The sequence below is a fragment of the Channa argus genome, chromosome 21 (genome assembly GCF_033026475.1).
Source record: "Channa argus isolate prfri chromosome 21, Channa argus male v1.0, whole genome shotgun sequence".
In the NCBI taxonomy this organism is placed as follows: Eukaryota; Metazoa; Chordata; class Actinopteri; order Anabantiformes; family Channidae; genus Channa; species Channa argus.
The window spans coordinates 10,215,476-10,238,635 of record NC_090217.1 but is presented as its reverse complement, the minus strand read 5'-3'; the positions used below and the strand labels follow the sequence as shown (position 1 = coordinate 10,238,635).

At 38.5% G+C, this 23,160-nt stretch overlaps 1 protein-coding gene across 3 annotated transcripts; it reads left to right on the top strand.

Annotated features, from left to right (window-relative positions):
- The first annotated feature begins 15 nt into the window (after positions 1–15).
- Positions 16–20,640, top strand: waslb (WASP like actin nucleation promoting factor b). Of its 3 annotated transcripts, XM_067490068.1 has the most exons (12): positions 19–466; positions 7,018–7,152; positions 7,368–7,454; positions 7,841–7,937; positions 9,685–9,708; positions 13,023–13,206; positions 14,599–14,641; positions 16,178–16,331; positions 16,580–16,597; positions 17,418–17,941; positions 18,042–18,153; positions 19,236–20,640. In XM_067490068.1, the coding sequence occupies exons 1-12, from the start codon at positions 362–364 to the stop codon at positions 19,295–19,297; spliced, it is 1,545 nt and encodes a 514-aa protein (XP_067346169.1). In that variant the 5' UTR covers positions 19–361; the 3' UTR covers positions 19,298–20,640. The 3 variants fall into 3 exon arrangements, with proteins under 3 accessions (XP_067346171.1, XP_067346169.1, XP_067346170.1); XM_067490070.1 differs by lacking the exon at positions 9,685–9,708 and having other exon boundaries at positions 16–466; XM_067490069.1 differs by lacking the exon at positions 16,580–16,597 and having other exon boundaries at positions 22–466.
- The last annotated feature ends 2,520 nt before the right edge of the window (positions 20,641–23,160 follow it).

Sequence of the window (23,160 nt, the reverse complement as noted above, 5' to 3'; positions counted from 1 at the left end):
ATTATCCCCCCGTTCCCGGATAGTGGACTCGCTCTAACACTGCCATGTTGGATGGTAGTGGCTCCGAGCTCTCTGGCGCTTGTACTTCCCAGGAAAGTTTTTGCCGTTTTCTGTCTTTGCTCAGTTGCTGCAGTTTTGACCCTGGATTTTGACCTTTAAATTGCAGCGGGACCACCGAACAGTGTTCCTTAACAGCATACCGGTTTTGGCACACCAGTCTTGGGGACCCCCGGGATAAAGCGAACCGGCGTGAGGGGGGTCGGAGGAAGGCCACGGATGACCGAGGGATTGTTTATGTACCGTTTCGGGTCTCACATAACGAGTTAGAGTCGGTGCATAATTACAAACTGCTTCCCCCATAATGAGCGGACCTCCGTCTCAACGGCGGCAAACAAATGTCGGTTCGATACTACTGACGCCGCAGGAAAATGACTGCCTTTTCAACTACCTTGGCAGGAAATGCATCGTAAGTTGTTTTTTTCACATCAAATTGTTGTATGGCAGCTGGCTAAGAGAAAAGCTAACAGAGCTAACGTGCACCGTGTTTCCTGTCCCGAAACGGGAGGTGGGGGCAGTTATGAGGTGTAACGGTGTGTTTGTGGCCTAGTTACATATTATGTAGTGATTTCTGAGGTTCCGTCTGTGTGTTTTGTTTCCGGGATACATTTGAGACTTGGAACTGAGGAGCTCGGGTTGTTTTGACAGCCGAGGCGACCAGGGACGCCTGGAAGCGGGAGGCTGTTCCTAACGTCCCGTGTGGGACGGGGACATGTGGTTATGTTTAATTGAGCCTTTGGCCTCGGCTGGTGCACCGCCTTGACACACCTGAAATCAGCCAGGATTCTAACATTCCTCTGTTACCTTCCCTGAGTGCACCGAGCTTAGCGTTGGCGTTAAAGTTCTGGAGCTGTTAAATCCATCAGCTGAAAGCAAAGCAAAGCAGTGATATGTAGTTGTATTTTCTTTTCTTCTTTTTTCATTTTTTGTGCCCTGGCATTATGTAACATAACATAGCTGAACGTTGGTTATTTTCGGGAAGTGTGTCCACTAAGAAGAATGTGGCGAGCAGGATTGGTTAAGGACAAGCGCTGACTAGCAAAACGTCCTCCCCAGTCACCCAAGCTGGGAAAGCAGTGGGAGTATCCTCCTGTACCACCGACACTGCAGTCAGTATCACCAGTGCAATGTCACGACTAAATATTGTGCGATAGTCTGATGTCACGTAATACGTTTAGCATTTGCTGACTCATTATTTTGTCCTCCTCATGCACTGTCAGTAGCTAACGCCATACCCAGCAAATCCGTAGTCAGGAAATTGCAGCTGCATAAAAACTAGGAAACTGCTCATATTTCTTCACCGTTTCATTTTTCCATTTTTATGAACTTGCTGGACAGGTTTTCCACTTTTTCGTTTCAGTGAAACAGCTCTGCTGGCTGGCACATTTGAATATTTATTAACTATGTAACCACTGCTGATGGGGAAATTACTAACTATTATTGAAACACTCTGGGCCATCAGACCAATGGCTTGTTTGCCTACCAGAGTGTCTTGTCTTTTCATTGTGGTTCACCACTGTCAAATATTGCTAGGATTTAGCCAGGGGTTGGCCATTTCACAAGCAGATAATAATTCTGTAATTAAACAGTGGGTTGAATAGTAAGGTGAACAGCATATAAAGTGATTGATTGGCACTATGGTATAAGGGGTTGGTTCTCCTATGTTGGTAGGCCTTTGTCTCATTTTGATAAATGCTGTCTTGTGTGGTTTACTACCTACTTTGAAAGCAGCAGTGCAGCTACAAAGCTTTTGCTGTAAAACTCGTTGTTCTGAGCAATAAGGATTGTTTCCAAATCAGACAGCATTTTAAGAGTTAGCAGGTTTCCTACTTTTAGGGCAAACATGCAAAGTGTATTAGAAAGTTTTTAGTAACAAGAAATTCTTGTTAGATTAAAAAGTAATCAAATAAGTTTTGTTGATGTGGGTCGCTTTGAGAGATGGTGCATTTAATATGCAAGGGAGAAAGACGTAAATTATATACCAATCTTTCATCCTGTAGACTTTCATATAGCCTGTTCTCAGGTTACTTTCCCACAGAAATTTCTCTTCCTCTTTACCAACAAAGCTCATCTTATTTCAGCGAACCTGTGGTGTGCAGCATTGGTGAAAGCAGATTTGGTAAAAGGTTACAATTCAATGTTTTACAATAGAGTATGTCTTGTGTTTTGTGTGTGATCTCATGGTGGGATGTCCCAGCTTAACCATTTGTGTGGAAACATGGGTTTCATAGGCGGTGCCTTCCTGCCCTGTTTAACAATCCAGTGACATCGTTCTTTTGGCATTCTGGTAATTGTGTCACTCAACATGTGATTGAGACAAGGAACATTCCTCACCATCCTACGCTCTTGTCTCTCTGTGCAAATCTTTGCATGTAGAAGGAGAATCTAAAAAGACATTGTGTGTGTGTCCCTGAACAGTGTAATTTAAATACCCACCAGTCTTTTTGTGCCTGAGTAAGTATTGTGTGACACATATATGCAGATTATATAGGAATCACAGTTCTCTTCAGTTGTGTCTGTGTGCTGACTTCTTTCTAAGATGCACAGCCATTGGTTAGGTCTGTGCATCTGATTTACATTCAATTCATTCAAGCTGTAAAAAGCCTGTTTATGTACAAGCTAGCTAATATTGTTGCTCTAATAACATATAAATAAAATTGGTGACATCACATATTTCTAAATCTTATGTTTATATTTGTCTCACATGGCTTGGAGTGCCCCCAAAACATTTTAACCACTGAGTTAAAGGTAACAAGAGTTTTATACACACACACACACACACACACACACACACACAGTGGCCTTACTCATTGGTTTTACTCATTGGTATTCCTTGTGCTGTTTTCACCATCAGCAACACTGTCTGACTGGACAAAAGGTGGAAAGCATCCAATTCACAGTGTGTGTGTGTGCAGACTGCCTAATCAGCAGTCCTCCACTGGTGAAGTGTGCGGGAGAAATGGAACATGACTCCACTTTTTTCCCTTACTTCTCCGTTTCTATAATTTTCTTCCTTTCTCCTTTTTTAGACTCACCTTCCTTTTTCCATCTCTTCACCACCTTTCAATTGCTTCCCCTTTTATATCTTGCAAAGAGGATCATTGAGTCCAATTTGTGCCAAGATGACCAAATCTTGACCAAATGCTCGATAGACAATGTTCAAATTAAAATGTCAACCTTTTTTTTTCTCCATAAGGCAATAAGGACATAAGAATGATATCAATAAAGATATAAGATAGCTTTTCTTGCTTTCACAAAATTATTAAGGTCTGTTTTTTGTTTTACTGTCCTGTATGTCTTACATCTTATAATGTTTGTAATTAATTACAAATTTAAACCCAGTATAATATATTAAAATCACATTTTATGTTCCCCATGTAACTTGCTTTTTTTTCTATGTGTTATTACAAAAGGTAGAAGTGATTTATACGCCAGTTATTTTCAGGATGACCCCTAAATATAATTAGGATGTATGATTAGTCCAGAAGATCAATCATAAAATTGTACTTCAAATATTTTAAATTAATAATGATTCATTTTAGTCATTGGAAATGTATGAAGGTTGCATTCTGTGTGTACAGTGCTGTAGCATTCAGATAATCCAGCTTTATATTAAGGGTAAAAAAAACATTGCACCTAACCAATGGCTAAAAATGGTAAGAGAGTCAGAATCTTTCTAAGTTTATCTTTTCATGAGTAATCAGTATATATTGATGAAACGTATAAGAACAGAATATAGTGCTTTCTGGGTTCTTTGCCCTATGATTAGAGAAAGTTTATGTTTATGGCTATGATATAAATGAGTGTTGATTACACTTCCAGTCTTTATGAGACTAGAGTGCATTTGAGAATAAGCACATTCGAGACAGTTTATTTGCAAGAGTAAGTGAGCATTTTTGTCATGTTTTGATGACGCCATAGACAGAGTTTAGCTTCCTGCAGCCTTTGGCCCTGTCAGGAACTATCAGCGCTCCATGTGCAGATGAAACCCTGAGGCCTCAGAGCCTGGACAGTGTTAGAGCCACTGCTAGTGACCTATTCTTCTTTTGATCTTGGTATTGATGGTATTTCTCCCACATCATTAAAAGCTTACTGTTTGAAGAACAAATTTTGTAGATGCATTGGTAAAAAGACAAATAGCCTCTCTGAAGACATGTTTTATGTCATTACCATTAACGGTGTAGTTTGAGGTGGAGACTGGGTTTCACAATTGAAAGAATAATATTGATGAATGTAGCTAGGGCTATAGGAGAGTACACTATTGATGAGATGTTCAGCTTCATCATTCATACTGGTAGATTTTACACTTTCATATAAACCGTCACTATGATGTAATACCTTTTTATGAACGTTTACATTCGGATCTGTTACCTTTCTGTAGGCTGTGCTGTGTGAACTTAGTCATCAATTTGTGGCTACATTAGCTACTACTACTAACCTTTGAGACGGTTCCCTTTAACCCTCAAAGTTGTAGATTTCATTTAACCAAACTCATCTATTTATGAAAAGCTGTAGTGCAGTGGCTTATTGATCCTGGTGGATAGTCCATTTTATGATCAGATTTACTGACAAGTGTCGGGACTCTAGTGTATACGAAGGTGTGATGGTCACTATAACATTTCCCTAAAAGAATAGGTGTTTTTTTGTTTTTAACTTCAAGTAAAACAAAAAAAAAATGTTTTGTCATTGGTGTATTTTCTGCGTGGGTTCATGCCCCCGACCGATCGTGGCCACTCTGTTTGGAGTTTGCATACTCCATGTGCTTCTGTGGGTTTCCTCTGGGTACTCCAGTTTCCTCCCACAGTCCAGGGACATGCATGTTAGGTAAATGGGTGACCCTAAATTACCTGTAGGTGTGAATGGTTGTCTGTCTGTGTATGTCTCTCTATGTTGGCCCTGAGATAGACTGCCGACCTGGCCAGGGTGTACCCTCCCTTTCACCCTATGACAGCTGGGACAGCCCCCCGTAACCCTGCACAGGATAAACTGTTATAGACAATGGATAAATGGATGTATTTGATACATGTATGGATAGTGGGTGATGATGGATCTGCATTTAGTCTGCAGCAGTGGCTATACATAGTAAAAACAAGATAGCTAAATAATTTTAGTCCTAATTACATACTAAAAAAGCACAATGTCTGTATTTTAAACTATAACCCCTAGTCCCAAAAAGTTGATGTGTAAAACGGAAATGAAAACAATGCAATAATTTAATTTTACCCATATTTATTTTACAATAGAACATTAACAGCATTTCATATGTTGATTCTGAGATATTTTACTGGTTCATGGAAAATAGTAGCTCATATTGAATTTGATGGCAGCAGCACATCTCAAAAAAGTTGGAAGATGGGCAATGAAAGGCTGGAACCGTAATTACCGCGAATCAAAAACAAACAGGAGCATTTGAAAACTAAGTGGGTTATTTAGAAACAACAAAAAAAAAACATTTCATAGAGGCAGAGCCTCTCGAATGTAAAGATGGGCAGAGGTTCACCAATTGGCGTCAAACTGACAAAAAATTGTGGAACAATTTCAGAAAAAACTTCCTCAATGTAAAATTGACTTTGAAGATCCCACTACCTACAGTATATAATCTCATCAAAAGATTCAGAAAATCAGGAGGAATCTCTGTGAGTAAGGGACAAGGCCAAAGGTCAAAACTGGATATGCATGATCTTCGGGCCCTCGGGGAGCACTGTAAAAACTGGCATCATTCTCGACTTGCCATAATAACTGCATGGGCTCAGGAACATTTCCAGAAATCACTGTCTGTGAACACGGTTTGCTGTGCAATCCACAAATGTAAGTTAAAGCTGTATCATCCAAAGAAGAAACCATATGTGAACAAGATCCAGAAATGCCACCGTGTTCTCTGGACCAAAGCTCATTTAAAATGGTGCATCATAAAACAAAATTATGGCTACAAAGGCACAGGACTGTTGAGCAGCTAGAATCCTGCGTTAGACAAGAATGGGACAACATACCTCTCCTAAAACTCCAGCAACTGGTCTCCTCACTTCCCAGATGTTTAAAGATAAGGGGATGCTACACAAAAATAAACATTACCCTCTTTCAATTTGTTGAGATACGTTGCAGCCATCAAATTTTAAATGAGCAAATATTTTCCATGAGATGGTCAAATGTTTGTTTCAACTTCTGATGGTTTTTATGTTTTATTGTGAATAAATTATGGGTTGATGAGATCTGCAAATTACTGCATTATGCAGTTTTTTTTTATGGTGACTGTTCCCCCACCAAGAAAACACCTGCATACAAACTAGTACATTCAGAGGATCTGGGAACTTTCACAGTGGAATTTATTGTACTGAACTTTGGTCAAACACAAGCCTTGAGATTGCCACAGGTTGTGTGCAGTATTCAGTCATATTGTAAGTAAACACTGGTTGTTGCTAGTGTCAATATTAGAATTAAGGACTAAAATATCTCCTAGTCTTGATGTTTAAACTAAGCTTTACTGAGTAAGATTTAAAGGACACATGTGTGACAGCAGAACTATAACAAACGGGCTCTGTTTTTTGTCTCATTTGATAGAAAAATCCCTGAATGATAATGGTGAACAGGCATGAAAAGTTTTCCTTGATGATTCTTTTATCATTGGTGTTAGAAGCGACTAAAACTTGTTAGTTAAGATAAAACCTTGCATCTCTAGTAGAGGGCGGTTTGTGTCCTTGGGGGACTTCTTGGGTATTGTTTAGGTGTACTATTTGTGTCACCAGTGTCGGACACCGGCCTGCAGATTTTAAAAGTTCATTTGTTCACATACATCTTCAGCACTGCTAATACATAGTCGTTTTAATTTAATAGAAAACAAGCTGTTTAATTTGATTGTCTTCATTTGGTGTGCATCTTAAAATTTACATGGCCACTAATCGCTTATTCACTGTTGGGCAACACAGTATAAGTGTGGTTCTCTTTCTCTGCTTCCCCCTCCAGACATTGTCTTCAGCAGTGGTTCAGGTGTTCACTGCAGATAGGAACTCCAGCTGGAACAAGAGATGCTGCGGTGTGGCCTGTCTGGTCAAAGACAACCCTCAGAGATCCTACTTTATCAGGGTCTTTGATATCAGGGTATGTAAATCCTAGCATCATTGACTCCTTATTGTTTTTTATAATCACGGCAAGACTAGATGATTTTTCTCACCACAGTAATGGTGTGGTACTGTTCAGCGTTGGTTACTACTTTCTGTGTGTGTAGCTATACAGTAGAATCTGGAATATCTGCTTATTAAAGACCCATAATAATTACCGTCTGGTGTACTAATTGGTTTTATGCTTTTTCACAGGATGGAAAGATGATGTATGAACAGGAGCTGTACAACAATTTCGGTGTCTTCTTACCCAAACCGTACTTCTTCACATTTGCTGGAGATGTGAGGTTTTTTTGTTTGTTTTATTACTGCTCTTAACCTTTAAAGACATTTCCACTTCTCTATTCTAGTACAAAGTATTTGATCACTTGTGCAGTTGAGTCCATTTTTAACCTGTTTCACAAGGTGTGACTGTTTCTTTACTTAAACAAAGAGCAACTTTCTGCCCTGCAACACTACACACCTGTGCTTAAATGTGCACGTTCATCCTCGTAGGGGACTTTTGTTGTTTGCAATTTATACAGTGAAACATTTAACAAAATTCGGTTCATCTTCAACTTGAACAAGACTTGGTTTCAGAACCAGTTCTCAGAACCCAGCCCTAGAATAAACAGTTGATTTGCAGAAATGATCTTATTCAACAAAATGTGTATATGTATGTTTTACAGACTTGCCAAGTGGGTCTAAATTTTGCCAATGAGGAGGAGAGCAAGCGTTTCCATGGCCAACTGTTGGACCTAATAGGGAGGAGACAGAAGAAATCTGGTACAAACCTGCTGCTGCAGAATAACCTACAATTCTATCTACTTATCCAACACACTGAAAACACATGACATGTTTAGCACATTCTTGTTTTGCAACAACAATTTTTGGATCTTGAAGTACCTAATTTGACTAAAAGTTTAAATTACTTTCTTAACTTCTCATTTTTTCCAAGGCTTCACTTGTGTACTAGGCAAAGAAAGAAAAGCTTTCAATACCAGCAAACAACAAAATTCTTTCAGAGCTTTGAATTTGGTTTGTGAGGAAAATAATTTTTATTCCATTTAAAATATCTCTTTGTGGTCTATTTCAAAAAGTCTGTTTGAAATAGTTATACACTGAAATGCTTTACCTTTTTTTGCCTGGGTCTGTTTACTGCTCTGTGTGTGCCTCTTCTCCTGAGCTATTGTGATCTTGTCACAGTTCTTTGAACTCTTGGTAACCATTTTCCAACCTGTCAATCTTCAAACTCTCCCACACCTCCAGCCATTCGTGCTTTTGTGTAAATAAATATGATCATAATTCTGTCCTGTCATGACAAAAGTGTTGTCAAAAGACATAAGTTTGCCATTAAAAGTCATCTTAACAAAATCTTCCTAAATTTGGTGCTGCAGGAAACTCTTAATTTAGTTTAGTTCAGTGTAGTGTTAGGGTTTTTTTATTTTGTAGTGAATTAGTCATTGAAACTACATTGTTGTTGCTTTCCCCCTACAGAGAAACTACTCTGAGTCACAATCTTTGTATTTCTTTGTTGTTGTTTTTTTTATTTAAAAACTACCGGATGATTTTTGGGTAAAACTGTAAAGTGATGAATCACTACACAGCAATCGTACTCTCACTCACATTGTGGAAAGGAAAGTTCCAATAGCTGGCCCAAGGGGGGCACTACAGCAATTCATATGAATGACCAGCTGTAGGGACTTTTTTCAGTTCCAATATTCTCAGTTAGTTTGTCATGATTTGGACATTGGTGTGAGAGAACTTTTGTTACCATTTATCCCTTTTAAAATATGTTGTTAAAATTATTTTTATCTACCTCACATTAACCACGGTTTTAATCTAGACAACAAAAGGTTGAAACAATTATTCTTTGGGGTGGAAAATCTCAATTGGAAAAATCAACAAAATCTTATTGAGCACTTTCTGTCTTATCTCTCATAAGAAATAAGCCGTAAATGTGTGTTCGTCTGAACAAACTAATTATTTAGTTTTATAAAATACATTGTTTATACAAAGCTGTACATAAACAATCTTACACTTACCTTTGGCACTTGGTCTTTACTTTTGTTATCACATGCTTGACATACTATAGATAATCCATCTTCCTTCTTCCTATTCGAGTCGTTTCCTGACCTATCGGAGGAATTCCTGTTTCATCCTTTCCCATTCAGTCCTCTGCACTGGGTGGCTGATCTTGTCCACAAATCTTCTTCTTTTCAAAGTAGTAGTAGTAGTAGTAGTAGTAGTATGTAAGTGAGAATAGGACACATCTGCAACGTGTAATGTTTTTCACCATTCATTTTATGTGCAGAAAGGTGTCTGGTTCACGTCTCTTAAAAACACTAACGGAGTACAATGCTTTACAGTTTTTCTTAATAACTTTTCTCTCTGTGCATCTTATGCACACTATCCATCCCTGCATTTGAAAACAAGTAACACACAACACACCTCACACAAAGTGGTTTCTCACTAACCCACCCCACTAATTAGCAAAGGATTGTAATTATTTCATTTGTCTGTGTGTTCACAGAGAAGAGACGCGACCCTCCAAATGGTATGTTTCCACTATTTCCTGTTGATAACTTAAAATAATCAGAAGAGAAGTGTTAAACCGCAATCAGGCTTGTGTCTGATGCTGCTGGAAAATTAATGACCGTATGCTTTGTATGGAAGATAGGTGTAATTTAAGGATAATTCAGACTTTTGTCTCATATAGGAACATTTAAGAGCTGGATTTCTTTTTCCTGTGTTGCATGTATAGCATATTATATTCACTACACAGCAAAAAGAGATTTTATATATAGTGTAGCTGTAGCTATCAAGAAATTATTGTTCATAGATTGTTTGTTTGGTGAGGCCTTAAATGGTTCACATTTCCAATCTGCATACTAATACAGTATACATACATTCACAAAAGTACGTGGAAAACAAACACGGAGTCTTGACTTGTGTGCCATACTGTGCTTTGTGGTATGGAATTGGGAAACAGCTATTGTCTGTTGTGCTCTTAATTCATTCACTACTTTATTTCTTATCAGTCAATATTGTTTTATCACTTAAAAGATGGAGTATATTTCAAAATATACACACATTTGTTTTTGGACATATGGCAAAAGGTACACAGCCTAGTTTAAACAGTAGAGGCGACAGACGAACCAGTTTTCAACTGACTGGCAGTATGATTTGACCCAGCTGGCATATAAACAATGGTGAGAGTTCTGTGTGCTGACTAAAAACAGAAAAACAAAACTGAAAAATAGCTTTATCTCAAACAGAAACATAGTGTTTGGATGATTCTGTGAGAAATGCGTGAAAGATGCTAATCGAAGAACTTTTTTTTTTCTTCTGTACCCTAAACACTGGATCACAGTTGGAATAGATATTTATTCTTTTTTATTTTTTCATCACAAGTGGACCGTTGTGTGCTCTATCAGTCTCTGTGTATATATAATATTTGACTACATGCCTTAAAAGGGATATTGAAAGAGCAAGTGTCGTTTAAAAGTAGTCACACAGACAGGTTTGCCACTTTCTATCTTGGATTTGTCATGCTTGGTTTCGGTTTCTGAATAAGCGTATTTTGACTTCACCCTAAAAGTAGTCATCCTCCTACAGGAATGTCTTCTCCATCTGTCTCACTCTAAATTCAATTTCTGCACTGTAGCTCTGTTTTGGTCTGATCAGCTCCAGTATTTCTTTCTTAATGTTCTCTGCCCCCCTCTGCGTCTTATCCCTTCTTATAATTTTTACCAAATATTCTCTCTGTTCTTCTTCTCTCTGTTGTATTTAATCAGTCCTGAATTTCCCTTTTACTGTATCTCTATTTCATTGCCTTTCTTTCACCCCGCAGATGCACCATGTTTTAGAAACCACCAAGATTAATGTGGGATTATGCCTTTATATGGGTTTTAATGGTTACGTAAAATCCAGCGCTAAATCCTGAATAATTGGCTGGGATTAGATCCATTTGTGTGTTTTGCAGCGAATGAGAGGACATAGCAGTGGACGTGGGTGGAGAAATATACACAGGGAGCCAACCAGAGTATGATAATCTAACAACGCACCCCGCTGAGATGGAAAGACAGGGATAAAAAAATGATTGCAAAGTAGATGCAAAGAAAGAATGTTCTCATACGGTTGAATACAGCAGAGCAATAGAAATAATGGTGAACAATCAGAATAGAGAGAACTTGTTCTAGTAATGTAAAGAATGTAGGAAATAGAATGAACTTTGACTTTTGGCTGGCTCTTTTCCCTTCTGATGGCATTGCTAGATGTCTGCCTTCACAGATCAGACAGAATGCGTGTAAACTTACCAACTATCTGATGAGGATATCAATTCAATAAATGCACACTCTTGCACCAAGTCTATCACAAATTGCCCTTTTTTGTGGTGGCGTTTTGGGAACCTTGGGGGTTTCCAATCTTTTTACCCAAGAAGACTGGAATCGATTCTGAAACGAGAGCAAGTGGATTCTGCTTTTTTACTTGCTTACAGTCAGATTGAAGTGAAAGTTGGCCTTTCAAGGAGCAATCTTTTATACCTCGTTGGATCTGGATTATTTATCTCTGCATTTCTCTTGTGACTTAGGAAAGAACCACAATTCTGCATTTATATTTTGTTATCAACCAGGGTTTCTGTTTAGTGCATCCATCTGAGCTTATTCCTACTTTACTACTCATACGCAGCCATAAGCTACAATGATGTTCTGCACCACCTTCCTGTCTACTCCCTCTGAGGAACTTAATTGTGAGTGTGGTAGAGGAGGAGGTGGAGTACCATTAGGAGGTGGAGGTTTGGGGGCCAGCAGTTGCCTGTCTTCCCTGCACTGCCTCGTTCTACCTCAGGACGAACTGTACCCATCTCTTTCCGACCCCACTGCTCGGCTTTCAATTTGCCCAGAAGAACAAGCCCACAGATTGGCTGGTAAAATGCTTCTTGATGTTGGTATGACCAAATGCAACACAGCACGAGAGAGTGGGTGTATTTGGGACAGGGTCAGAAGGCGGCGCAGTCGGTCTGCTTCACCTTCGCCCAGCAAAACTCCTAAAACTCCCTGTAGTGAGTGTGTAAAAGGTACGTGCTACCGCTTGGGCCTAACAATCAGGACACTGAAATATGTACTCTTTAATGTTGAAGCATTTACCTTTAAAGAGAAGTGGGAAGAATATTTCTTGATCTCTGCTAAATACATGGTACAGTTCTGGACAAATGTCATTGAGCTTACAGAAATCACAGGATCTAGAACACTGACCATTATCTATTGGTTTTAAAGTTCACATTTAGTTTTATTTGTATAAATTTGTGTTTTTTGTTTGGTAAATTGTTGTTTCTCTCTGTCATGGCCAGGCTTTGTAGAATAAAACGTAATTACATCTGTAAAAGTGAACCCAATTAAGAGTAAAGGAAAGGTTACCAAAACTGACAAAAGCTTTACGACACTGGTAGCTCAATGTGTAGAGCAAATCCCAGCCTACCCACCAGGTGGGTCCCTGAGCAACACACTCAGTACTAGCACCCTAGTACTGAGGAGGATGGCTTAAATGCAGAGAAAGAATTTTCATATTGCAATATGTATATGTGCTCAGTAACAATATAATGTGTTCATTTTCTTCATATTTACAAACATTTTTAACTCACAAAAATTGTAAGACTTATCATGTCCTGAGTGTGTTTCACAACCTTTACCCCAAATGAAATTCCCACATTTCTTGCCTGTTTTTGCTGAACTGAGTCTGTAAAACCTGTTGACAACTAGATTACATAACTGAAAGGACGGCCCCAAAAATCTCTACGTTTGGATTTCCACATGAAGTAAAGGTTATACATTATGTATAAACTTTACTACTGTCTCCATCATTTTCTAGGTCCTACGCTGCTCATGGCCACAGTCGACATCAAAAATCCAGAGATCAACAGTGTTCAGCGTTACCATAACAACTCTCAGGTGAACAACATTGTGCACTCCTCCTTTACCAAGAGGGAGAAGAAAGGGAAGGGGAAGAGGAAGAGGTTGACCAAGGCAGACATCGGCACACCGAGCAACTTCCAGTAAGTCAAAGAACCCTACCATGGTTGTTTGTTTCAATATTGAAAAACAAATTATATGTTTAACATTTGGAAATACAATTCAATGTGAAACTTTGCATGCCTCTACACTGAAATGCCCAAATGCAAACACAAAATTGTATAAAAGTATAAAAAGAAAGTTAAATAGTTAAATAATGAAAACTACCAGTGCACCCATTATGAAATGTCCTGTAATACTTTGTATGTTCTCCCTTTGCCTTTAAAACCTCTTCCAACCTCCTTGGGTACCCTCTGAACAGTGTAATTTTAGCTCATATTTCTTGGCATATTCGTTCGAGTCTACCAGATTGCTTGGTAGTCTGCCATGTACAGCCTGCTTTTGATCTATCTGCACATTTTTAATGATATTTAAGTTTGTAAAATTGGAAGGCCATAGTATATTTTATATAATTTATGTTTTATATCCCTCTGTACCTTTTTATGGAGGTTTACAGATTTCATTTTAAGTTCTCCATAAGGCTGTTTCCGTGATTCCATGGTTTTTGTTGCTTTGTTGAAGTGCAAGCCCAATTTAACAGACCTTATCCCACCCATCAAGCATTAAAGTGTTGAGTCTTTTTAAAAGTTGAGCCACCTGATTTTATATATTTAAGCATTTATCAAGGCCGCTGCAAACTTTTGCACTCTTTTTTTTTTTATCATTTTATTTTAACTTTTTGTTAATTATGATGATGGAGGAACATTTGTACCAGCTAACCCTGCATTACATATGTGGATGAAAAAGACATTATTTTACTATGTTTGGTATCTCAACAGAACATAAAAATCAGTTCTGAACCTAGAGCACAACAGCTTTGTGAATGTAGCTTTATGTGCCTCTATATCTGTGCAGTCTGACTCATCGTTCTTGTCCCGATATAAGTGCTGTTGAATCAGGAGGATGCACTAAGATTTACTCAGAAATCAATTCTATGGGAAATGTGAAAGATTAATTCTATTTAGGAGTGAGATCCAGGGCAGTACCCGTAATGTTAGTGGTAAGGCAGTCAGCCACGGACCACAGGGTTAGTGGTTCCATCTCCAGTCCTGGCTATATGTTGACATGTCTCTGGGCAACACACTGAACCCCTAACAACCCATTCCCCTCCCCAGCTGTGCAGTGGTGGTCCAAGCTGTTAGGAATTGGGGAGGGTTGCATCAGGAAGGGCATCCAGCGTAAAAACTGTGTCAAATCAGCATCAACAAATCAACGAGAATGATCTTGACCCTGAACTCACGGGATAAGCCGAAAGGACAAAAAATAAAAATAAAATTTAAAAAGCGTACTATATACTTCTGTATCCTTCCCCTTTTTGCCTATTAGAAGATCTCACATTTTGTCTTTTTTGTGTCTCATTCCGTCTTTTCTCACAGGCATATTGGCCATGTAGGATGGGATCCAAACACAGGCTTTGATGTAAGTCATATTCACATTAACGCATGTTAGTTTGTAAACTTTTACATGTTGGAGTATGTGATGTGTACACATTCTTAAAACTTGGCCCATTAGTTTGTCTGTCTGTCAGGTAGACATCCCTCCTACTGACAGATTTTTAAAATGTAATATCGGCTCCAAAACATTAACCTGAGCAGTGTGTCCCAAGTCAAAAGGAGAATTACACAAGGAGATTTTGGAGGGAACAGAATCAAACCGCATCTGCATAATCCATGGACTCATTCCCAAAAAGCATCATCAGTAATTATGCTGGATTCTGGATGAGTGCAGGATCATGCAGGTCACAGGTCTTAGTCTGTAAAATGAAGGAGATGGAATTCAGACTATTTGGTTTCATAAGTTAATGCTTTCAAAGACTCAGAGCTTGATTTGAATGGGTGATGTAATTTGAACAAAGCTTGCTCGCCTCTCAAATTCAGGCTTAGAGAAGAGGCACAAATGAGCAAGGCAGCTAAATGTGTCACTTTTCTATATTTATACCGAGTGGTGCGAGAAGTACCCAAATCATTTACTCAACTAAAAGTATCTATATGTCAGTTAAGAAAGTCTTTCTTCAAGTAAAACACATTCTACTTAATTAAAAGTACAGTGGTGCCTTGGTGCCGGTTCTGAGCAGAGGGTTGCAGCAGGATGGGCATCCGGCATAAAGATTCATGCAACGTGCAGAAAACTCATGCACTCATTCCGCTGTGGTGACCCCAGAAGGGACAAGCCAAAAGTTCTTGAATTATTGATGCGTTATTGTGTTCATGTGTTGGCTAAACTCCACAAGGTGCTGGAAACTATCCAAAATATTCGGACCAACCCATCTGGCACCATCAAGCTTGCCACATTCAAAGACACTTAAATTATCTTGCTTCCCTATTCTCAAGCTGGGTTAAACCTCAGCAGGTCGTTTTTACCCTTTCATTTGTGTTAACCAGCAGTTGAACAGGTTTACCTGCCAGGTGAGTGTAGTCCTTAACTAAAATTATGATATTTGATTTCACGATGAGGATAAAACAACACCAGCACCTGCTTCCCCATGATATGTTTTATGACACTGGTGCACCACCACACAGCTAACCCTAACCTAGAAACAAGAAATAGGCACACAACTAAACAAGGAGAATGTGATGTCTGGCTTTAGCTCATCTCCCTATCATCTCCGCACTGTTTCAAGAAGGACATCGAATCATAACAATGCTAACCAGACCTATTTTAACCATTCTTCTCCTTCGTGCCAACCTCCTAGCATCAGCAACAACACCAAGATCCTAGCTGGCATCGTGGTCTGTTTTGAGTAATAGGCACAGGGTTAGCACATTATTTATTAAGGAATAAAAGTTACTTCTCACTTATTTGTGAAACACTGGTTCAGTGACATGAAATTATTTGTCATGTCAAGGAAACAGATCACAGCAATGGAACACAATAAGCCATTCCATTGTGTCCATCTTTAGTTATGTAAATAGATGCATGTGCCAACTGGCCTAATGTTCTCTGTTCTCTTTCCAGTTGAATAACTTGGACCCAGAGCTGAAGAACCTGTTTGATATGTGTGGCATCTCTGAGGCTCAGCTGAAAGACAAAGAGACCTCTAAGGTCATCTATGACTTCATTGAGAAGAAAGGAGGAGTAGAAGCTGTCAAAAACGAACTACGAAGACAAGGTGAGGCAGACATGTAGCCCAGAACACAGTTGAACTTATTCCCTAAGCGAGATTTTGTTCACCAAAACAGTAGTGAATGAGATTCAGTACCAACACTTTTGATTAGTGTAGCTCTGCAGTAAATATTACTACACAGGCTTCAATGAAGAGTGTTGGTGAGACTATTGTTAAATGTGAATTAGTCATGTGTAAAATACATGTAAAGACAATTTAAGACAATCTAACTGGTGTGGTGGTTTTATCCCCAGGTCCGCCCAGGTGGAGTGGTAGGTTTCTATGCATGACCTGCTGTGTCAGCTCATGACTATGCATGTAAATCACAATATAAATTCAACCTGTGTGAGGTCTTTGCAGTTACTACAGTATTTTAAAGTTTACTGTTTTACACTTGGTTGTGCTTGGAGTTGGATGTTCTGTCATTTGTCAACTCTGAGCCAATAAGGCCACACCTGGAGACAAACCAGGCTGTTCCAGACAGATTTCCTTCATTTCACAAAAGTATTGTTGTGCTATAATACTTCATTAAATATTTTTTGTGCTGTGTCTTCTGTCTAACTCATACATAAAATTATTTGTCAAGTAATAAACTCTGCATGTTAATTGACACTTCTGTCGCAGGTTATGAAAGCACTGGGTTCCAACAGGATTTCAACATAGAGCAGAATCAAAAAGCATGTTTCTAAAGTAATTTCTGCTTCTAAAAAATGGAAAAGGATTTTTCGTTCCAATTTCCACTTGTTGACCTCCTATTTGCCTTAGGGAAAAATATTTGACAAATGTATTTCACTTATCTTAAAGAAAATTAATACTAGTTACACAAGAGAAGGCTGCCCTCTGTTGCTCAGTTTTTATAACTGCATGGCTTGATACAAGCTAGAATTGGAGAACTTACATGCATTTGGAGAGATGCTGTGAAATTGTTTGTCATCATCTTTCAAACTCTTCTCCATATTAACAAATTATAGACAGTGAAATGTGAATAAAAACTAAATTAATAATACTGAAAATCCTGAAGGTTGTAATGTAAAGTTTTACTAATTCATGATCATAATTAAAATCTTTTTTGTGCTTTTCCTCTCTCTTTAGCTCCTCCACCTCCTCCATCAAGAGGTGGCCCTCCTCCCCCACCCCCACACCATGGTTCAGCCCCTCCTCCCCCTCCTCCTGCCCGAGGGCGTGGTGCTCCACCCCCTCCTCCCCCCTCAAGGGCTCCAATCTCTGCGCCCCCACCTCCCCCTCCATCCCGTCCAGGCATGTCTGCTCCGCCGCCTCCCCCTCCAAGCCGAGGCTCTCTTCCGCCTCCCCCCCCACCAGCTCATGCCTCGATTCACGTGCCACCTCCCCCCCCTCCTCCTCCACCCTCATCCTCTACTCCATCCAGTACTGGAGCGCCACCTCCTCCCCCTCCTCCTCCCCCGCCTCCAGGCCCTCCACCCCCTGCTCCTAACGGAGGGGATGGCAGTTTGCCCTCTGCCGGGAAGTCCGTGTTGCTGAGTCAAATCAGAGAAGGCACCCAGCTGAAAAAGGTTGAACAGAAAGAGCGGCCGGTGTCCAGCACCGGCAGAGATGCACTTCTAGACCAAATCCGACAAGGAATCCAACTTAAATCGGCCAGTATTCACTCTTCACACACCAATGAGCTTTCAGTCGCCTGTGTATTAAATGGTTTTCCATGACTAACTTTACCTGCTCATGCCATCGTCTTTACAGAGGGATGACAATACAGACAATACAACTCCTTCAACCCCGACCCCCTCGGCAGGTATCGTAGGGGCCCTGATGGAGGTGATGCAGAAAAGGAGCAAGGCTATTCACTCTTCAGGTACAAAGAGTAACAAATTCACCACCTTCTTAATAAGCATTCAGAATAATACTGCAATTATTTGGAAGCATATTTCTACCTACTGTTTTTCTCCTATCATATTAAGTAAAAACCCACAGGTATTTTTGATGCTATATTGATGATTTTGCTAACTACGTTTTTCAATTGAATAGCAAAACACCCAAGTCAATTTCCTGTACCATAAAGTGGTACTCTTAAATGTCATATGTCCTTACAGCAGCCCAAGTCCCCAAAACGATTCATTCTACTGTATTGCCACCATTGTAATGTAAAAACTAAACAGGCAGATCACATTTAAGTTATTCATCATGTAACTTTTACTTTCATATTCCAAATACTAGCCTTTAGATTAGGGGTACCCAGATTCATTCTGAAGATGGCACAAAAAATATTGGTATATATGAAGAGTTAAATTCCTAAATCATGAAATATGACTCTATACTTTAGCTCGGCATGATCTAAAAAGCATGGTTTTAGTTTATTAGAAGCTTTATATGGATTTACCTAAATTTTAGAAAACTGTCAAATATTGCGAAATGTGACCTAAAATATTGACATGATTGACTGTTGCTCCTAGGTAATAATTGAGCTTGGTAGAGCTGAGCGAGTATTAGGTGGTAGAGCTTTATTTCAAAGTAATTTAGACTTGCTCCCTTGTACTTGAATGATGCTGGACAAATACTTGCCTGCCCCTTCAGACTTAAAAAAACTGAACAGGTTGACAATAACAGTGTGTCAGATGACATGTTGTTGCCAAAACACTAATGAAACTTCCTCTTAAATCTCAAGCAGCTTTGTGATTCCTTTTCAGTTTGAATCCTCTCATAGAAGGAAATGTTTCTTGCCTGCTTGCAAGTGGTTCTTTAAATGTTTCTGGAAAAATAGAAAGTTCTTGCTAAATGCAAAACACAGTTTTACCTGGAAAGGGAAGTACAGTGATAAATTGTTTGAATTACCCTTTTGAAAAATACTGCTATGTATCTCATAATTACATTGCCTGTAAGAGCATCATTGCAGCTGTTTCAGTTGTTTTCACGTGAACATCACTTTCTCCTTCACAGATGAGGACGATGATGATGAGGATGAAGAGGACTTTGAAGATGAGGATGAATGGGAGGACTAGCGATTTATGTTCTTTTTTTCCCCCTCATCTCTTGGATGATCGTGACACTAAAACTTTCTTGTCTTTCTGAAAAGAAATCTTTAAATTTAAAACTATAAATGTAAATGTTCTATCAATCTGTTGTATATTTCCGTTGCCTTTATGCTTTTTTTTTATTAATCTGTGCAATACCTCATTTAATCTGTAAATGTCATTTTCACATCTTAGTTTGTTGTCTCTTTATCTGCAACATGTCTATTCTTGTTTGCTCTATCTATGTCTCTAATCAATGTCTCATTTCTCATTTGAACTATTTACTGTTTTTTTTTTCCCATCTCTGTATTGCGTTCTCCTCCTCTCATGTCCCCTTTTTGTTTTGTTTTTTATCACCTCCATCTGTCGTTCATCTTCCCATCACACGTTCCATTCCTGTCACTCTCCCATGTGCCCAGTCTCTAGATTAATGTGCAATCTTTCATGAAGCTGTCTCGTGAACCTTTTTTTCTGTCAGGGAAGGAGGGAAGGAGGGAAGGAGGGCTTACAAAACAACTAATCCTTAATCAGTTGTATCATCGTTGTTTGTCAGGAAGAAAAGAAATTGAACTATTTTCATACCCTGTTGCTCTGTAGTTTATTTTTACTTATTCAAATGATCCTAGTTTAGCACTCATATTTTCTTAAAACAAAGAAGGAAAAAGAGGGAGAAAATGCTCTCTTTGGAATATTTTGCTTCATTTGCTGTCAAATGTAAATTTGCTCCAGAGTTTGAGTCTTGTTATATTTTTGCACAGATTGAAAGAGGAGACTCGCTGCATGTATACAAAACATTTTCAGGTCTTTATCGGACATAAATAATGCTTTAATTAATAAGACAAAATACACTTGGACAGTAAGCATTTTTAACCGTTAACGAACACACTACATACCGTAAACACCTAGAGGCGGCCTACAGTGTTATGGATGCCTGTTTTATGTCACTGTCGCTCTACAAGTTTAGTTAAAGTTGCTATTTTTATCTTTTATTTACACTAGGAAATAGAGTTATGATGAATGCCTGTTTGTTGGAATCAGGTTATTAATCAAGTTATTCATCATGTAAAGCTTGAGGAATAAACAGATTTACACACTTAATGCTTATAATGGGTCCGCATGCTAAGTTACCGTACAGAAACAGTGGGCCTACATTAGTGTTCTTTTTCTTGGGACATTAAGTGCTGACAGGGTATAGGGAGGTTCATGCCAATTTTTTACATGATATGTTCTTGGCTAGTGATTATTTAAAGGCAGGTTATTCTCAAAGGACAATTCTTTAAATTATAAAATACGACAACAAAAAGGTTATAAATATCTATTGCTTCATTTTAAAGTTAATGAAGCAGCTTCAATAGCATCACATTCCCCAGCACAGCTTAAAAATTGAGTAGAAGATGAAGAAATAAACCTATTTGTAGCTGTTATTTCAGATTGGTAGATAAGACATAAATGTTCTGTTTGCAAGTAATTATTAGCTTTTTGTTTTTTTTATTAAGCGAAATGCTAATTTTTTTGTTCTTTTTCCTGAACAGAAGCTACTGTGGCCACAAGCAACTTGAATGCACTAAATAATAAACGTGAACTTCTGGCTCAAATTAACCTACTGGCAAGGATGCATCGATGAGGAAAAGCAAACTGAAAAAAACCTTAGGCCTATAGAAACAATTTAAATATTTGATCAACAAGTTTCTGATTGTGGCCTTCATGGGGCCTGACACTGATGAAGGGCACAATCAGAAACTCTTGCTGGAATTTTGATCTTCTCAAACTGCTAAATGCTAAAATCTGCTAAAACATTAGCAAACAGAGAAAAATAGACAATAACTACATGCTGTGTGCTTTATTTCTTCGTTCCTATAAATGTGAAGTGTTTTTTAAGCACTTCCATATAAGGGCACCAGAGCCGCTAACTAATTTAGTCTTTTAATTGTGAAATACAAAGCTTGTCCTTCCAGGGGTTTCTGTGATAGTCATGTTTAGCTCCACAGTAAGCTTTGTGTTTGCTAAATTAAGAATCTTAACGTATTATGAATATTAGTTTTCCTAATTTAAGTGATCACTTAAACAGCATAGTGATTCTGCCAGACTAATGCTTTGTGTGTTCCCTCATCGATATTGCAAAACTTTTTTTCACAAAAGCATATTCACAATAAATTAAAAACTAAAAAGTAAAAAAAGTTGTCCTTCAAACAAATATGATCACTGCTGTTATTTTTATGTTAATGTACAGCATTCAGCAGATAAGCTTCAGCCTTTTTGAGCATGTCAGTCTGAGGGCTTCCAGCCAACAAGGTTTCGGTTTATAGCAGAACCAATACAGAAAGTAAATCCCACAGTGAGACACATTTGGATAAAGAATATTTTTTTGTAATATGTGTCTTTCTTTTTTTTTGTTTATTCGTTTTTCTGTTTACCAGTTAGCAAAAACATTTAAATTCTGCCTTTGAGAAACACATTGCCACTTGTTTCACTTAAAGAACTTGCATCTTCTCTTAAATATTAAGATATGTTGCGGGGGAAATATTTGCTATGTTTTCTCTGATGTTAGTTCCTGTAGGTAACTTGGATAATAAGACACTATGGATGCCAAGCCTTATCAGTGAGGTTGGACAATTAAACTCTTACATTGTACACTCCAATGAATGGTTGATATTTACATACTTGGGATTCTTTTTCTGTGTATCAACTTGGATATTTCCTCCCAAGACATTGGTTTGAGGATGTATAATTTTGGAAATAAAACATTTTTTTTTTGAAAATACTGGTTCATTTTTTTATTTGTTTATGGTTCTATTAAAACCTTTGATTCAAGTTTATAGTTTGGGATTTTTAGGGCAAAAAGATACTGTGGTAAAAGACTGTGTTTTTGTGTGTAAGTCTGGGAATTGGAGAGATCTGGTAACCGATGAGCAGAGGATTATCACACCCTGTACTGCTATCATTTTACCCCCTGAGCCAGGTGGAAAGGAAATATGGGTGAGAGACAGAAAAACAGAAGTAACACTACAACTGTACATCTGTGATGGTTTGTATGTGTTTTACATGACAGTCCTGACTGTAAAATCAAAATCTCTATTAATAGCAACATACGTCTACAGAGGTGAATGTTTGTTTGGTAGAGGCTGAAATAGTTGAACTTTGAGAACATCTCACTTTGCTTTGAGTCCATATGTTAACCCTGGACACTCATTCACATATACATTTCCATCTCGTTTTTCAACAAGTTCTCATTTCCAGATACACAAGATCTAGCTGAATCAGGCATTGAGCTTGTGTTATGTACATGTTGAAATGTTTTTATATTTTAGAAGCAACTGAAAAAACTGACCCTATAATGAAAAAATGAATGACCACGATTCTATGCAGGTCCTATTTATTTTTAGTTTATGCCCATCAGCTGACACCACACTGACCCCGTATCACTTCTATGCTGCAGCCCTCATGGGGGGGATTAGAGCAAGTATGGCACTTTCCACAAGTGTGGCAGAGCTACATGGAGACAGTCCTTCCATAGAGACCCCCATCAACAAACACAGTCAAACATGCAGGACAAACGCAATAGGCCATCCAGTTATTTTATGTGTATTTTTGGATTTGTCTTGGCCATTTTGAGGGTTTTTTAATTGGTTGAGGGGGGCATTTCGTGTACATTTTTTAAAATTTAGTGCCTCTTTTGGACATTTTGCATCATGGTCATGTCTTCTAACGGAGATCTTTTGAACAACACATTTAGACAGTTACTTAAGGTGCAGTATTATCAATTGATTTTTTTTTTGTACAGTTACAGCCAGATAACTGGGCAGTGGTACGTAAAACATCACAAGTACAGTATGAATTAAATTACTGTTGAA

Excerpts from the sequence above, each read along its gene's own strand:
- waslb (XM_067490068.1), top strand. The coding sequence starts at position 362 with ATGAGCGGACCTCCGTCTCAACGGCGGCAAACAAATGTCGGTTCGATA. Across the intron at positions 9,709-13,022 it reads GAGACGCGACCCTCCAAATG|GTCCTACGCTGCTCATGGCC; the intron begins GTATGTTTCCAC and ends ATCATTTTCTAG. Across the intron at positions 14,642-16,177 it reads ATCCAAACACAGGCTTTGAT|TTGAATAACTTGGACCCAGA; the intron begins GTAAGTCATATT and ends TTCTCTTTCCAG.